Source organism: Dermacentor albipictus, unplaced genomic scaffold, assembly GCF_038994185.2.
Source record: "Dermacentor albipictus isolate Rhodes 1998 colony unplaced genomic scaffold, USDA_Dalb.pri_finalv2 scaffold_14, whole genome shotgun sequence".
In the NCBI taxonomy this organism is placed as follows: Eukaryota; Metazoa; Arthropoda; class Arachnida; order Ixodida; family Ixodidae; genus Dermacentor; species Dermacentor albipictus.
The window spans coordinates 3,147,281-3,165,642 of record NW_027225568.1 but is presented as its reverse complement, the minus strand read 5'-3'; the positions used below and the strand labels follow the sequence as shown (position 1 = coordinate 3,165,642).

At 47.8% G+C, this 18,362-nt stretch overlaps 1 protein-coding gene across 1 annotated transcript in view; it reads left to right on the top strand.

The window, feature by feature from the left end:
- The first annotated feature begins 10,678 nt into the window (after positions 1-10,678).
- LOC139051712 (uncharacterized) overlaps positions 10,679-18,362 on the top strand; it is a 41,133-nt gene continuing 33,449 nt past the window's right edge. Inside the window, exons 1-2 of the mRNA XM_070528697.1 lie at positions 10,679-11,476; positions 14,712-14,944. Of these exons, the coding sequence (XP_070384798.1) occupies positions 10,724-11,476; positions 14,712-14,944 (986 nt within the window). The 5' untranslated portion in view covers positions 10,679-10,723. The remainder of the gene's footprint in view (positions 11,477-14,711; positions 14,945-18,362) is intronic.

The window sequence follows — 18,362 nt, the reverse complement described above, 5'->3', positions numbered from 1 at the left end:
AACACCAACTTGCTGCCAATAAACAGCTTTATTATAACATCGTTAATGTTTAGGTAGTGACTAAAGTGACGGGGCCCGGTACTTTAACATCCACACTACGGTGACGGGGCCCGTCGCTTTAACAACAACACTACACCGACGGGGCCGTCACTATAAAGATGTCGGTATTGGGGGCGAGGACCATAGAGTTTCCTACAAAATTCTTGTAGCAAACTCTATGGGGAGGACGACTTACGGAGTCGCCATCTGTCGGAAGCGCCTCACATGCGTCGGCGTTAAATAAAGGCTAAATAAACATACTACGCGGCAGCCCTCCTGAACAATGTTGCAAGTACTCTCGAAATGGCAGTATTTTACCTTTAAAATAATCATGTTGGACAAACAGAAAGCACAGAATGGTTTACAAACGCTATCTCTTTGCCTACTACGTACAGTAAGCTGGGACACTGCAAGCGGTCGCCGCAATCGATTCCACCGAACCGGTTTGCGTGAAACGTAAGCAATCGCTGAGAAAACTATGTGAAATATGTTCTTATAGTGGGATGGCTGTCTGTGAAACTAAATATAGCATAACAGAATGAAGCTGCAATGCAGCGATCGCACGGGTTTGCGGTGACCGACTTCGCGTCTGCATGCATGTCGATCGCTTTCGCTCCGAGCACGTTTTCGCACCGTACCGTGAGCTTTATGCCGCGGCATATGAACATTTGACAGTACGCAAGCAACCATTGTTGCATGGACACTATCGGAGCTGTTCAAAAATAATTTCGTTATAGCTAGGGTCTTCGACTTCTACAGCGACTTGAGATATGTTCCGTCGCGATGATTCAGTCTTAATTTTCTTTTTCTTTTCTTCTAAAGTCTTGGAAGCTTCAATATCATTATTTCTCAAATTTCATCGAACTGCATGTTTATCGGTCTTCTAAGCGAGCAATTACCCGCTGCTTCTTTTTCTTAATTCAGTAGAATATTCATTGTCTGGTGCTACACAAGCAGAAACATGTGCCGTGCCTTTTTTAATGTGTTTTTACCGTTCCCCTTCCATTAGAGTGAACTTTCTTTCTTTATTATAATCATCATAGGTGTTACAGTGCATACGCAAAAGATTGCACATTCATGGACAAGTACCCATTGCGGTCGTTCGATCCGTATGTGTGCAATCAATGTATTCCATTGCTGCACGGAAGTTGCTGACATCGTGAAATTCACGTGGTGTTGTGGACAGTACTGGAATAAAATACCACGGTCCGTGAAGTGCTTGGCATCCCCATAGGCGCCAGCACCGAGAAGCTCATGCAGCTGGGGGTCCACAACACCTTCGATGAGCTTGGGTCACAGAAGTTAGTCCAGGTTGTCAGGCTCACTTCCTCGCCTGCGGGGAGACGGATCCTGGAGGCGCTGGACTTTAACCCGTCAGGGAAAGGCGGTGCGTGCTCGACGCGTGGTCGCGGGAGGCCGTCACGGTCTCGCCGTTCCCGCGCAACGTGCACGCGCAACGCAATGTAGGCACACGCCGGGCCCGAGCGGCCGCACTCCTCGGATCCGTCGCCGACGATCTACGATCGGTCGCGTTCGTCGACGTCGCCCATTACGGTTCGTCCGACCGGTTTGCGGCGGCCGTGGTGGATCACAGGGGCAACCTAACGCCGCGTCCGTGCGGGGCAGGTGTCCGGATTGCGGAGATCCATTCTGCACTTTAGAACACATGCTCTGGCGGTGTCCCTCGTTACGGGACCACGGTCATCTCACCACGGAAGAAGAGTGGGAGGAGGCGGTCAGGCACGGCCTGCCCGTCCCAACGTCGGAACGGCTCGCGGCGGCCCCCTACCTCTTAAGGGGGTTTCGGAGTCGCTCCTTAGGACCTTAATAAAGTTCACTGCCTGCCGTGAAGTGCTCGAAGTTGTTTGCATAGAATGTTTGAAAGAAGTGCGGCCATTGACGTCGCTACAGTGTTGACGTAAAGTGCCGGTCCCGTCTGTGGTTAAGGAGACGGGCCCCGTCACTGCAGGGCTGAGGTTAAAGCGCCGGGCCCCGTCACTGTAGTGAATATGTTAAAGTGCCGGGCCCCGTCACTGTAGTGCATATGTTAAAGTACCGGGCCCCGTCACTGTAGTACAGATGTTAAAGTGCCGGGCCCCGTCACTGTAGTCACTACCTATCAGTTTTCCTTCTTTTTCGCCCTTCGTCATCGGCTCGGACACGACTTGCTCGCCGCCGCGCTGCCGCTGTCCCTGCGATAAGCCCCACGGCGCGTCGCGTGATAGAAGCAATGGAACTTGAAATCGCTAATCACAATATACGGGCCCTGCATTGCCTGCGCGAAGTAAAATCGAAGAGTGTGGTGCTGACGGTGCGCGCTGTGCCGTGACGTTGAGGAAGAAAGTGTGGCACTCCCGAAAGAGACAAAAAAGGGCAGCCAAATAAGAGATGTCCATAATACCTTCTATTCTGACTGCATAGTTTTATCAGCCGAACGAAGGAAGCGCTGAACCAGCCTATAGGTTGAACCCTTCTGATTGCTGAACGGCGATCTGCGAGCTATTCACGCTGGCGATAGCACTGGGATTTCGATCTCACCATGCACATATCTCCTTGGGATTGGCTTTGAAGCTGAGGTCACGGCAAAGCTGACCCAGCCCTTCAACCGGCAAACACAGTAATTGCGAGAGCAACTTCGTGGACAGTGTCGGCAGCAGAGATCTAGGCCATTCCGATGAATGCTTCGCGGCCGACCGACCTCTGGGAGCTGCAGGCCGGTGGCGATTGACTGAGAGGGATTGAGAGGGATTGATGCACTGGGACGCTTGCATAGCGTAGCCTGCAAAACGTCTACTTAGAAAGCCGGCAAGGGTGGTGCAAATCATTATCCGTCACTTCTTCGAATGTGTATCGCACTTCCAGCCGTGGTCGACACCGAAAGAGCAACGCCAAGCAGACGACAAAGGCAAGTAATATAGCCTCCGAAGCAACCAACGCACGCGCGTCTCCGAGGTCGCGCGACCGGCGCGCGCGGCCAGGGTCGCAAGCCGATAGCCAAGCCACAGCAACGGAACCCAAAGCGGACTACCCCTTCGCCGGTTCCTACGACCGGTTCGCTTTGAAGATGATTGACAGGTGCGTGACGTATTCATAAATTGCGATACCGCCCCGCTGCCTGTGACGACCTGTGACATAACCAAAATTTTGGCCAATCGGTTCCTACACCGAACCGTTATAAGATTCGGCCCCATGTCTAGCCCCCAGCATGAGTTGGCAATGATGTTGATAATCCTGTTGCAAGATACCCACCCAGTGAAAGGAATTGGCTGATAATCTGGCAGTCAAAGCATGCAAATTACTGTTAAGTTATCCGAGGAGAGTGAGAGAAAAAAAAAGAAAAGTGTGCCAGTAACCCATGAGCAAAGGATAATTAAGACGGCACACTAGCCTAATCTAACTTATCAAATACATAATTATTAAAGGATGAGATAATTAAGGCCGGTGCGAAAAGAATTTGAAATATAAAAAAATAAAGTTGAAAATAATTCCTGCGGTTATACGTGCCAAAACAACGATCTGATTTTGATCAAAATCAGATCGTTGTATCGCCACCGGCCTGCAGCTCCCAGAGGTCGGTCGGCCGCGAAGCATTCATCGGAATGGCCTAGATCTCTGCTGCCGACACTGTCCACGAAGTTGCTCTCGCAATTACTGTGTTTGCCGGTTGAAGGGCTGGGTCAGCTTTGCCGTGACCTCAGCTTCAAAGCCAATCCCAAGGAGATATGTGCATGGTGAGATCGAAATCCCAGTGCTATCGCCAGCGTGAATAGCTCGCAGATCGCCGTTCAGCAATCAGAAGGGTTCAACCTATAGGCTGGTTCAGCGCTTCCTTCGTTCGGCTGATAAAACTATGCAGTCAGAATAGAAGGTATTATGGACATCTCTTATTTGGCTGCCCTTTTTTGTCTCTTTCGGGAGTGCCACACTTTCTTCCTCAACGTCACGGCACAGCGCGCACCGTCAGCACCACACTCTTCGATTTTACTTCGCGCAGGCAATGCAGGGCCCGTATATTGTGATTAGCGATTTCAAGTTCAACTGATTAGCGATTTCAAGTTCAACTACGGCGTGCCTCGAGGCACGCCGTAGTTGACTCTAGATTAAATTTGACTCCGCGAGGTTCTTTTGACAACCCGAGGCGCGTTCGTTCGGTTACCGGCGCGCGCGATTGGCCTACTCCGCGCCGACGTCGCCAGCCGCGGGGCGAGGCCACGTTTTTGGTGACGTCTAAATGACGACACGCTCCTGCCAATCATCTTGTCACCGAGCACGTCGTCTGCTAGGTGCCGAACGCGACGGGAGTTGGGAAGTTTGCAGCCATCGTGGGTGCTATTCCGGACATTCCGCCATTTTCTTCGATGCGTGACGTAGACGCGACGCGAATAAATTGGCGCTGATGGCCCCATTTTGCTTTCGTAACGTGGCGCCAATTTGACGTTCTGCCTAAGAAACTGAACTGAAAGCACTCAACGTAAGGTTCTCGGTAAAGCAGAACAGTTTTCTTCCGCAGTAAAAATAAAGCAGCTGGCTCAAGGCGCATGAATATTCCGTCAAAAACGCTTCTCGCTTCCGTCGTCTGCTGCGTACAAGCCGTCGTCTGCTTCAATAGCTAGGATGCGTAAACCCGGATAAAGGAATGAGTCATCGTGCATTGGCGCCACCGCGCTTGTTTTCCACCTTGAGACAACATACACCCGCCGTGGTTGCTCAGTGGCTATGGTGTTTAGCTGCTGAGCACGAGGTCGCGAGATCGAATCCCGGCCACGGCGACCGTATTTCGAAGGGGGCGAAATGCGAAAACGCCCGTGCACCTAGATTTTAGGTGCAACTGAAAGAAACCCCGGTGGTCGAAATTTCCGGACTCATAATCAGAAAGTGGTTTTGGCACGTAAAACCCCATAATTTAATTTTTGAGACAACATACGCGACCTATACCAGTGGTGATTATCGCACGTTCTAGGCCACGTTATCGCTATCTCGTTAACGCAAGTGACTCAGCCCGACTCGGCTTGCTGAGAAACGGCCGAATTTCACCGATAGCGTTGCGCGTGCCAGATATATCCACTAGAGCGACGCAAGCGCCGGCGCTGCCATCTCTCGTTCATTTCGCTGGTTACTCGCACCGAGGGAGGAAACTTCAAGGCGCCGCCTTGTGTACATTTCTTTTTATAAATTAGAAAGAGGCCGTTGTCATCACTTTGGATTGTGCGAAAAGGCATTAATCTTGATTACAATAGAAATGCAGCAGTGAAAAGTGGACAACATTGCCGAAAGTTTGCTAGATTCAACCAATATTATTTCGTATAAACGCGTTCTATTAAAACATGATGGCCCCAAACACAAATACCAACACCCCCCGAGAGCGATGCATATACTATGAGCCCGCATTATGCACAAAAGATTTTCATGGCGCCAAAGGACGGGGAAAATGCGGCGATACGCATTCCCCTCGGCTGCCGTTGCATATGGCTGCTCATTAGCATAATTCGCGCGGCTCGTGCACCACAAATTAGGGCGGAAAATCGCGGCAATAGCCGCCCAGCGCAACGTCACGCATCGTCAAAATGACGTTTACGGAACAACCCTTCCTGTGGCGCTCCTCACGGGATATTGCTTCAGCCAATCAGCAAGCTGGCATGGCGCATATCTTGGATTGCCACCATGTATTTGCGAAATTGCAGATGCATTGCACTGGCTTGTGTAAGCTACCGCTCACATTCTTTTTGAAGCGCTAACGTCGAAATATAGCTGCCAAGGACCAAAAAATGTATTAGTCTATAAAATTTGCAGCTCCACGTCGCGTTTCGTCATCTTGATGAAAAGGCAAAATTGCATTTTGCAAAACTTCCGTTTCGCGGCACAAATTTCAAGGCACGTCAGCTCTCTACAGCCAATCAGAGAGTCAACATGTCGGATAATGGCGGCCGTGCAGCCGCCATGCGTGTCGAGAATAGCGCCCAAGACAGCTTTCCAAACACGTACACGACCATGCCATAGCGTACCAAAAGCTGCCGTACGATTTCATTTTTTTTTTGTTGGCTCATTACACAGCAAACTATGTAAGAATTAGCCGTGCAAAAGTATCGCAGATAAATTTGCGATAAATCTATTGTCACGTAGTAGGGACGGTGAAAAATGATACAGAGCCAGAACTGGGAGTTACAAATTTAACTTTTTATTAGGCGAACTTAACACGCTTCCCAACCGCCCTGCTGCTGCCATTGTAAACGGAACCTGGGGCCAGTCAAGCTGCTTGCTCTGCAGCTTATTCCCCTTGTTTTTCCGCCACAGCCACGCACGTCCTTGCTTGTGGAAACACATAAAAAATATACAGTGCTAAAATGCGGGCACGTCCTGTGCTATCGGCGCTTAGCGGAGAGACGAGAACTAGGAGTCGGATTCCTGATTCACAAGGTTATAGCTAGTAACATACAGGAACTCCATAACATCAACGAGAGGGTGGCAGGCCTTGTCAAACTTAATAACAGGTATAAATTGAAGGTCGTACAAGTCTACGCGCCTACATCCGGTCATGATGACCAGCAAATCAAAAGCTTCTATGAAGACGTGGAATTGGCGATGGGTAAAGTCAACGCAAAATACACTATACTGATGGGCCACTTCAATGCCAGGGTAGGCAAGAAGCAGGCTGGAGACAAGTCAGTGGGGCAATATGGCATAGGTTTTAGGAATAGCAGGAGACAGTTATTTGCAGGTTTATTTTAGTTATTTGTAGGCCAGGCTGATAATGATGATGAATAATCAATCAATTAATGCTTTGTTATAGTGCACAGGAACAGTTAGAGAGCCTTCGTACTGGTGCACTTAAAAAGCAATATGTCAGACAACATGTACGGAAAACATGAATGTATTAGACGAAATGAAGCAGAAACAAATAGGGAAAAAGAAAACGAGGAAGGGTGAAGCGAGTTAATCATACATGATTATCTACAGATACACAAAACACAGGAAATGAACTCTGAGGTATGTCAATACAGGCACAATTCTTACTACATGTTCTTTGGAGTCTTGTCATATATAGCACAGTCTCCAACGCAAAAAGGCCAGGCAAATAATGCTAAATGCTGCCTGGTATACTGTTTCGGCACGAACAATTGCATATGATCAAGACGCTTTGGGGAATGTACAATGCCATGGACCACCTTATACGGGGACAAAAGGTCTGATTAATTAACTCTTTAGTCTAGAGGTGCAAGTGGAGGTATACTTGAGAAAGCTGAACTATGGTCGCCAAAGCGGCAAAAGTGGTACTTGAAGATAGATATCAATTGATTCTGGGCACGTTAAATGAGGTCGAAATTAGATTTGCACCATGCACTCCCATCTACACAGGCATACGCTAGAAGTAGAAGGCATACAGCAGAATACAATATCAGAAGCAGAACCGGTGAGTGAAAATCATGCAATATACGACATGCAATTTCAAGAGCGTGAAGGCTACGTTAAAAAAAATAAATAATGAGGGTTTTACCTCCCAAAACCACTTTATGATTATGAGGCACGCCGTAATGGAGGACTCCTGAAATTTTGACCACCAGGGATTCTTTGAAGTGCATCCAAATCTAAGTACGCGGGTGTTTTCGAATTTCGCTTCCATCAAAATGCGGCCGCCATGGCCAGGATTCGACCCTCGACACCAACACCATATCCACTGAGCAACCACGGCTTGTAAGTCCAAATTGTGTGACTATCTGTGTCAAGAGAAGCTTAGCATTTTGTCGTAGTACCGACCAAGATCTTTCATTTTATTGACCCTGGGCAGTGGAGCATCTCGAAGGTTTTACGAAAACTGCAAATGGTTTGTTTTCTGCATATAACCTAATGCCATAGTAATGGCAGCATTTCAGAGTACCCTATTGTTTCTGCACCAGTTTGAGAGCGAAAAAAATTTTTTTTGGAGGTTAGTGCAGTGGTGAAGACTGTTGACAGTCTCAAATAGCTCTCGGTTGTCGGCACACAAAGCGATGCTGTTCATTTATTGAAGTGTTCTTAGCACTAACATGAAGCAAGGACTGCAATACCGCTTCAAATACTTTTGACGCACTGCAGAGGAGAGATATAGGCCGGCATGTCTAGCACCCGATTTGTGCATGGGCAAGGTCCATATGCTGCCTTCCGAGTGCTAGAAAACGTACCAGACTTTAGGGAATTATTGAAGATGCTTGTGAGAACAGGGAACATGTATGCTTCCATACGTCTTAACCCTTTCAGACAGCACTTTATCCCGTTGATTAAAAACTTGGTTTTGCCACGTCTGTTGCATCTTCAGAATTATGGAAAGTGTACAGCTGCAGAACTGATTAAGCATTTTCGATTGTTTAGTGAGTTTTCTCAAGTTTACCGAATTTCGACTCCATGCGAAAACTTATATAGGAACATCAAATATGAGAACATAAACTCTTTCGTGTTTTTAAAAGATTGAGAAGCACTGTCCAGCTACTTGAAAACTATGCCTGGTGCATGATATTGTGAAAAACAATGAAAGAAGGGAAACCGCTATATAGAACATACTGACAGAGAGTAAGAACACACAACCATCTACCTTCCCACTCATTTTGCTAAAACTTTCTGCACGTTATTCAAAATTGCCAGTTCCAATAATAACTTTTTCAATATGTATACGCAACACACTTAGATATCATTGCTTTCATAAGGGTTTTCGCTGTTGATTCATTATCTTGCTGTACACAGTACTGTAGACAGCATCTGAAAGGGTTAAGCACTGCCGAAGGAATACCAAAAGCACCACAAGGGAAGTTTTGACGCGCTTCATACTTTTCAAAACAAGGTCTCCATTGACTGATAGCGCACAAATGATGCCAGACTTAGAAGGAAGGTTACTTGAAGCATCTTTTACACCATATACAGAATGTAAATGCTCTGCAAAGCCATCAGCAGTGTTCGAGACAACATCACCATATTCATCAAGAAGGCATACATCATTGGCCCTCTCTTTGGAAGAGCGAGAGTGCACAAAGCCGGGGAAATATATTGAAAACGTGTCACGCTGGCCTCAACACATTCAATGTGGTCGTAGTAAAAATTCTAATAATAATAATATAAAATAACAATAATAATCTTAGTAGTAACGTGGCACTCTAGACAGCTTGCAAGGCTAAAAAGAAGGCTGATGCCTGGGTGCTAGAGCGCCTGTAAGCCAGCCATCTAGAGCAGCAGTTCGCAGGGTGCAGAAGACTCCACGTGCACAACACACACACACGCACGCACGCGCACACATTTGTTGAGTTGCAGAGCACTGCACACAGTCGACGGGTGCACAACACGCAGGAGTTCCGATTCAGTCCGGTCGCAAGGAAGGGGTGTCCGAATGGCCGAGGGGTGGAGAGAAAGCTCTGTATGCCAGATGTAAGCATGGAGTTGTGGTGTCGGGCCGTGCAGGCGTGACAGGGCTCAGGCTGTGCGGACCACTTGTTCAGATGGACTGAAAAAGAAAGACGAGTGCTGTCCAGAGATCCATCAAGAAACCTGCAGAATAGACTAATGCAGTGTTGGGCTGGTATTGCATGGGGTGCCACTTTAGTGCTCTGAGGCAATCCTCGTAGGCTGGCATGAGCTTGCGACGACCGAAAAGACGGGAGTGTGCGTGTTGCCCTGCGCTGAACAAAATCAAGTTTATCGGAGACGTGAGTCTGGTATAGGGACAGTACTGATGAGCAGTACTCAAGGGTCATTGTTTTTTAAGCAGGGGGATTATTTTTGCGAGTTTCCAGTCAGGAGGTATCTATGCGTTCATGAGAAAGTATTTTACTATATTTCAGAAGTTTTGTGGGGCGAGGTCAAACAATATTTTCAGCATGCCTGATGTTAATGTCATCTGGACCTGGAGCTGTGCCAGGGAGCAGTTGAACAACGTGCTGAAGCTCCTCCATTGCTACCATTGAGCAAGCATCCCCTGACAGAGCCCCTACGAAGTTTACCTGAAGCTGAGTTGTAAACCGGTGCTCTAAATCTTTCGCAATCGTATCTAAGGATTCTAACAGTTCTTTTGGTGACAGAACAACCGAGTCACTATTTGTGGGCACTGGAACCACATTGCGAGAGCGGAAAAACCTAAACAGTGCTTTTGTATACTACCACTTTTCAAAAAAAAAAATCGAAGTTTTTCCTCATAATTATCCTTCGCTAATGAAATTGTTCTTTTCAACATAGCAGCCGCATACTTACAATGGCTGCTCGCGAATATTGGCGGGACGCTTCTTCTTCTTCCAGAATTCGCCAGTTGTATAAATCCGAAGGTGTGAGCGCTAGCTGGTGCTGACAGTATAAGCGTCATAAAGCAAAACTTTTGATAGCGACCGCTCCGAGGCTTTATAAGGAAAAGACCCGTTAGAGAAGGCATTTAGTGCAGAATTGCGACAGATTCAACCGTAGACTGTTTGATCCAATTTAGAACCATTTACTGCAAGCTTGAGCAATGTATTTTGCACGTAAGATTTTGACACCTTGTCAGTGGAACTTTGTTTAGCTGCCAGACTACCGAAAAAAAGTTTGTTTCGATTAGGTGTTCATGAACGGGCGAGAAATATTTCCTGAAGATATTTTGCCATTTTTAGCCACAGTGCCTAATCCCGCTTCTGCGTGCATTGGTGGAGTACGCGCGTACGGGGTGAAAAGGAAGAGGCATCGCCCGTTGTCAAAAGTCATGCCGTACGAGTCCTACTACGACCTCAGCATTCCCCGTGCCCCCCAGCCTCCTCCGACGTTACTTCTAAAGACAGTTGAAAACCAGCTGCCCGCGCTACCCGGTACCCCGCTCGCCGTTCCCAGAGTGAGTCTTCCAACGGAACCGACGTTCGCTCCCTGTGCTTGGCGGCGCAGCGGCGTCACAGGCTATCACCCCGATTCTGCCAACCCCTGCAGCGGCGGCATTGCGTCTTCCCCAGTGCTGCAGACGTACACGGCCGCGACGAATGTGGCCGCCGAGTTTGCCGCTAGCTCCGCCGACAATGCGACACTGACGACACTCGACTGCAGCCGCGAACACCAGCCGCTGCTGCAGCTGGAAGCCGCACTTGCGCAGGAACCAGAACCCGGTAGTAAGACGAATGCGCTGCAATATTGTCTCATCGGCATCCTGTTTGCTGGTCTAGTGATCGCTGCGGTTTCAGCAACGACGAACGCGCCCGGAGGTCCCCTGGCTCCTCACGACCTCCTCCCAGAAGAAGAGCGACGGCCTGCACACCACCAGCCGCGCCCCTCGTACCACGTGTCCGAGAATGTCCAGACAGTGTTGGTTGTCCCTAGCATCGCCCGGCCAACGTCGCCTGTCGTCGCGCGTCCGACTGCGGACGAGTCTCGCAACAGGCTCCGGAACTCTGCGGCAGCGAAATCCGTTGACCAGACGAACACTGCGCAGCACTTGGGCCAGCTCGAGTCAGCGGGGGCAGAGAAATACGTAAGATACATAACTCGAGCTAATTCGCGAGGCGTCAGCTATACATAGCGGAACATCGGTCCTCTGTGAATCCTGTCTGATAGATGTAGGAAGCAATATCTCGTCTCGTTTAATTTATGGCATCATTGAAATCTTGGAACATTACAGGACGCTGTGATACAGTTAATAAAACGTTTTAACATAGCGCTATTGCCTTGCCTATAGCGCTGCTGCTACGCACATTGGTGCTAGACTCATTTAAGCCTTAGACTAGTAGCATTTTGCACGCGATACCAGTTCCTGGATGAGGCGATAACGCTAGCGACTGGGCGGTAGGGCTGGACAGTACCGCGATGTATCTCAGTGGTACTTTTCAGTATCCGTATTTATGTATCGAGATACATGTGAAAAATGCATTTGCATCTATCGCAACATTTCTATCATCTATCGCATCTATCGCAACATTCTAGCATCTATCGCAACAATTCTATCGCAACATGATGGCCACATCGTGTTTACGAAGAAAGCTTCTAGTTCTGAGATTTTTGTTTTATAGTTACCCTTACTGTAATCACGAATTCGCTTTCTCGTTACACCGGTAACCGGTGGCGTTTTATTGATTGTTATTTGGAGTAAATGGTGTTCTCTAAAGCCATCCAAGTATTCTATGTGACCTATTGTTTAAGGTGCAGCACTAATAAGAAGATCAAGAACATTGGCAGCACATGTGGGTTTTGTGACACCTTGAAATAGATTGAAATCTAAAGACACGTTGATGAATTCAAGCGATATATGACAAGGAGGTGATAAATTTGTCCACTCAATTAGCGAATAATTGAAATCCCCGAGAATATAAACTAAATCAGCCAGGAAAGGTTCCATGGATCTGTTGATTGTGTAGCGCAGACCATGGATGAAAAAACTGTTAGAATCTGGTGTACGATAGCAATTACCTATTAGTATCCTAGAAGATGTGGTCGTGCAGGCCTCCCAAATAATCTCGAGATCAGAGTTAGTGTTGACCAAAAATGAAGTAATGGCTTTCTTATACCAATCGAGACACCGCTCCCTCTTTTAAGAGAGCGGTCACGCCTATATATGTCATGCATCTTTGAAGATGAAAATATTTCACCATTATTGCGGAATGCAGCCAGGTCTCCGTGAAAGCGATAATGCCGGATTTACTGCCTGCCAACAAGGGAGAAATGAGATCGCGCATTTATAATATGCTTCGTATGTTTGCGTATGATAGCGATAGCGAGGGTGAAGCTAAATGTATGGGGTTTTACGTGCCAAAACCACTTTCTGATTAGGAGGCACGCCGTAGGGGAGGACTCCACAAATTTCTACCACCTGGGGTTCTTTAACATGCACCTAAATCTAAGTACACTGTTGTTTTCGCATTTCGTCCCCATTGAATGGCGGCCGCCGTGGCCGGGATTCGATCCCGCGACCTCGTGCCCAGCAGCCCAACACAATAGCCACTTAGCAACCACGGCGGGTGAGGGTGAAGTCGTGGATAGTCTTAGTGCTTGGTGACTCTGTGCGCCTGCTCTCAACCGTAGCTATCCATTCAGTGGGACAACTGAACTTACCGAACCTTCTGCAAACTAAACACTGTGAGAACTTGCCCTGCGGTGAACTGACGTAAGGCACGCAGACGCAACGCCGCATTAAAGCCGCCCAGAAAATCAGCACTTCTGCACCCGACGCGGCATCTCAGTGGCCTTGCTCGAGGTCACGGGTGCGATCCCGACCGCGGCGGCCTCATTTCCATGGGGGTGAAATTCACAAGCTTTAGGTGCTCATTACACAACACCAGCTGGTCAAAACTAGTCTGGTGTCCCACACTACAGCGTGCCTGTTAATCATACAGTGATTTTGGCACGTACATCCTTTAAAGGATGTTTAACAATTTCGAAGCGATTCGATGCGCCGCGTGAGGCAATGGCAGTACTAACCTTCTAGCAGGCTATGAACTATGGTCAACAACAACGCCTCAAGCGAAGACGTCTCGGATGTGTGTACGGTGTACCACGTCGACAAACACAAGTGGTGCACGCAGAGGGACATCATTCTCTCAATGCGCCAACTTAAGCGCTCGATAACTTAAGCATTCGCCGTCAACACTACAGCCAATTATCGCAAACTAACTAAAACACTACAGAAATCTTCGCTGACACTGATTCCAAATATGTGTGGGGAACTGAATATCTTTTTTATTATCAGTTGTACCCGACGCCCAAATTTCAACACTTGTATCTTTCATTCCGCTAAATCTTAAAATACACACTAAATAATCGACTAACGCGGAACATGATGAAGTTTACACACCTCAAGTTTAAATAATTATTATTATTAGGTTTTCTTTCAAGGCAAGTACCAACATCGTAGGCAGAACGCATTTTCTGAGCATTGAGGTTACTTTTCCCATCTTCTAAAGTGGAATAAAATGAAATTTGAAGCTCCTTAATTGGAGAAAGAAGATTGGGTTTATGGTGTACTTTTTTTGTTAGAATCAGTTCCTAAGCCTCCATAGTAACTGTTAAGAACAGAACTTGCTCACCTGGTGCAATATGTGAACGCAACCACTACATGGAGGTGTATGGGGTGATCATTTTTAAGTATTCCGGAATTTTAAAAAATCGCCTGTTGGGGCCATTATGAGCTCATCAGCCACATTATGGCTGTAGTTGCTAATACCGCAAGGTCGCAATGTTCTGCTTGAAGCATATTGCCGCATCCATTCTTCGCACAAATCGTCACACCTAGGGATTGTTGTAGCACGAGTCGTATATGCGAAAATATTTGTGCTACAAGCCATACGCTCTGAAATGTGCTAAGGCCAGTGAAGCAAAAGTACACAAAATATGGCACGGTAATTCCTCACCCAGACCAGGTAGTGCTAAAAGTCGGAAAGGAATGTGCACCCTTGCCTTACGCATCTGATGGCCACTGCAATGCGCGTCCTATCGTTGACATAAACAGGGCAGACGTGGAAATCACCCGGAAACAACCACCGCGTCTAGTGCCGTCTATGCCTATACAGGGATTATGTGCGATCATCAATTCACTTTAAAGCCATTATAAATATCTCTGCGACACCTGATTTTTTGTATTCTGTAGTGTTTAAAGAAAAAAAAACTATTTGTGCCTGTTTGAGGAACGCCTGCTGTGTATCAGCAGTGTTGTCACTTGCGATAAAGGCCCCTTCCTTTTTATAAATGTCCACGCGTCCGCCCTCTACACTTCCAAGGTGGGCGAAGAGTGCCGGCGCTACTACTACACCTACTGTGCGCACCCGATGCCTCTGTTCCACTACGACCCGGAGCAGAGGGTTTGCGTCTCTACCTCAGACGACGGCGGTCAGCTATGCAACCACGGATCCAACCGGTTTAGCAGCTGGGAGACCTGTCGCGCGAGCTGCTTGCAAGCCGACCGCGTCTCGGAGAGCTGTTCGGAGAACACGCTCTTCTTACCATGCACCAGGTGAGTCGAGAGCACGAAGGGACTGGAGGAAGCGTTTTTCTAATTAGTATTGCGGCATGCATATTCCATGTTCTTTTCTGGAGGATGCGCGCGGGTGCCCCGACGAAGACAAGCTGCTGCTTTAGCATGAGTTTTCGGCTGAACGGGTCAGCGCTGCAGCTGTTCTATAAATATATCTTGTAAATAGTATTCAGAATAAAATTATCCCTCGTTTGTCCCGGAAACTGTACAGAGGCGGCACATTCCCGCATGGCATCCTGCTGCACGCCACGCATCCTACGAGCTACAGTTACAACTGTGCCTACTGCTCTGCGCCCAATGCCTTCTACCGCGTGACATAGGAATGTGGGTGCACAAGCCATCGGCACCACCCATCACAGGACCAACCATCGAGCAGTGGGAGGCCCAGCTGACAAGCCCGAACCTTGAAAACCAGCATCCTCGGGTGAGCAGGACCAAGCTATCGGCTCAGGCCCACGTCATCCTGGACTAGGCAAGCCGCCCACCTCGGACAATTCCACCGTTGGTTCATTTCTACAAACAAAACTTATTCTTCCATTTCCCTCATTCACGTAACATTTTGGTGAAGGTTGGCCTTCCCCGTCCTCACCACGGAACTCCGGAGCAGCAGCACCGTCCAGCTTGCCGCCATGACTCCCGATAACGACAACTCGTCTGCATTTACACCTGCGACTCCAACTACAACGTATGTCACGGTGGCCAATCCCTATATTCCTGGCATATTTTCGGGCCAAGATAATGCTGACAGCGAAGACTGGCTCAGCATGTATGAGCGTGTTAGCCCGAACAGCCGCGGGGACCGTACCATACTGCTAACACATGCGATATATATATATATATATATATATATATATATATATATATATATATATATATATATATATATATATATATATATATATATATATATATATATATATATACACAATGAGCTAATGTCTTTAATTGGAAAGACAAAGGCGCCAACTTACAAGTCAAAGCAAACTACCTGGCTTAACAATCAACTCAAAAAGTTATACAAAGGAACGAAAATGAGGTACATCACACTGCAAGTGGGGTGAGGCCTTTTGGGTACGCAAAGATGCTTCGTTGCGCTAGTTGTAAAACTTCTTAGTCTATGCTGTGCATTTTCCTCATTACTTTTTATTCGTCTTATGCTGTATTAGCTGCTCAATAACGCAATCCAGCTACTTGTTCTCATGTTTTTCCGCACTTTTGAGATATCGTTGTGTCTTATTTATTGATTTATTACAGTGAAGTTGTATACCTCCACCGTCCAAAAAAAAAATTCGTGTCGTTGTTCGCGTAGTAATAAAATACTCCCCATGCGTGGGCCGATCCCGAAGATTGTGCAATGCCGGCCCGACCCGCGGCGGAGGTACAGTGGCTACAAGGGGGAAGTGTGAGCAGCGCGCCGCTCGCCGTATGCGGTCCACTGAGGCCTTTGAGGAGGATCCGACAGGCGGCGCTCGACGACGTTTGCACGTCAGTCGATGGGCAAGGCGCGGTGGCATACGCTGGCGTGAGCTGTGCTGCACGTGTTTCTCTCGGCTTTGCCGGCAGTTGTGTGAGTTATTTCTTGTGCGCTGTATGTGTGGTGATGCCCAGAAAACAGAGCCACTGTTTTGTGCCTGGGTGCACTACTGGCTACAAATCGTGCAAGATGAAACTGTCGCTGTTTGGTGTACCCAAGAATGAACTGGCGTTGGCGCAGTGGCAGCGGGCTATACCGCGTGCTGACAAACAACTCGAGAAGAACTCTGCGGTGTGCGAGCTTCATTTCGACACAAGGTACATTTCAAGGTACTTTGAGCACACACTGAATGGAGAGCTCGTCCGAATCGAAAGAAGCAGGCCTCTGTTGCTTCCTGGAGCTGTGCCCACGCTTTTCCCAAACCTACCAAAGTATTTATCGAAGCAACTGCCGCCTGACAGGAAGCGGCCCGCAAAGCCTGAACCCACAGCTCCAGCCAAGAAGAAATGTGCAGAAGACAGTGCCGTTTCTGTGAGTGTGGGCTTCGAGGAGGTTCCGTACTGCACAGCTTCGTTTCAGGACCTCACTTTACCGTCGTGTTCGTGGGGCATGCACACGTTGAACCCTTCGCCGTTGACTGTGGCTTACAGTGTGTGCAAACCAGGGAAGGATAAACGGGTCCTATATGCAAGCAAGCTGGTTGTGTTTTCACAAGAAGCGAACTGTGTGAAACAAGATGTTTTTTTAAAGGGAGTGCGCCAGTCGGGGCTGTCATCCACCGATCCTACATCTCTTTTGAAAGAGGTCGACAGCATGGAAGTCTGTGTTGGAGCCGGCACAGTCGATGAATTTCCGTTTGCGTTGGGAAGCAAGAAATTTCACTTTTTTGACGCAATCATTTCAAGCATAAAGTGTCGTGGTGTAGCGCATGACAGTAGGCCATGTGTGATGTGCAAGCATCTAAGAAAAGCTCTTTTGAACCAGCGATCAAAAAAGCGTCGTAGCCAGAATTCAGCTCCCAGACTCTCAAGGAAGAAAAAACTTCAAACGCAAACTGTTCGGCGACTCAAGGCCAAGTTGCCAGTCTACACACAAACCATCAAGGATCTTGAGAGGCAGAGTGTAGAACTGGAAGAGAGCGTCCTGGAAGACAGATTAAAAGCTCTTCCACCTAAGCAAAGGCTCGCGGTACTGCAGTGTTTTCAGGCAGCTCGTCGCAAATCACTGAGAGGGATGAAATACAACCCAGATTGGCTACTCGAGTGCATTATAATGCGCATGAAGAGTCCAAGACTCTACGAGCACGTCAGAAGAGAGGGAATACTAACACTCCCGAACAGAACCTGCTTGAAGACATATATGCGGAAGTATAAGAGCGGGTTTGGCTTCAACTCCCTTGTGCTTGCAGGGATTGGCAAGAAAACGAAGACCATGGATGAATTCAGGTGCCACGGTGGCCTGATAATAGATGAGATGAAACTGTCGGAGTGTTTCAGTGTAGTTGGAGGGGGAAAGATTGAGGGACTTGTGGACTTAGGAAAATTCACCCCCGAAAGTGAGAAACATGTGCCTTGTGATCACGGTCTAGTGGTCATGTTTCAACCTCTAAGCGGTTCTTGGCATCAAATACTTGGTGTTTTTGCCTCAAGGGGCAATGTGAAGGCAGCTCTGTTGTCGAAAATCGTCCTAGAAGCTGTGATTCTTGCCGAAAAAGCTGGCCTGAAGGTTGATTTTGTGACAGCTGATGGCGCTTCATGGAACCGCTCTATGTGGCGCATATTTGGAATATCTGGTTCCTCGAGCTGTGTGAAGTCGTCGGTTGCTCATCCTGTTGATAAAGAAAGACGTCTTTTTTTTATGTCAGATTTTCCCCACTTGATAAAATGCGTAAGGAACGGTTTCCTGAAGTGCTTCTACAAAACT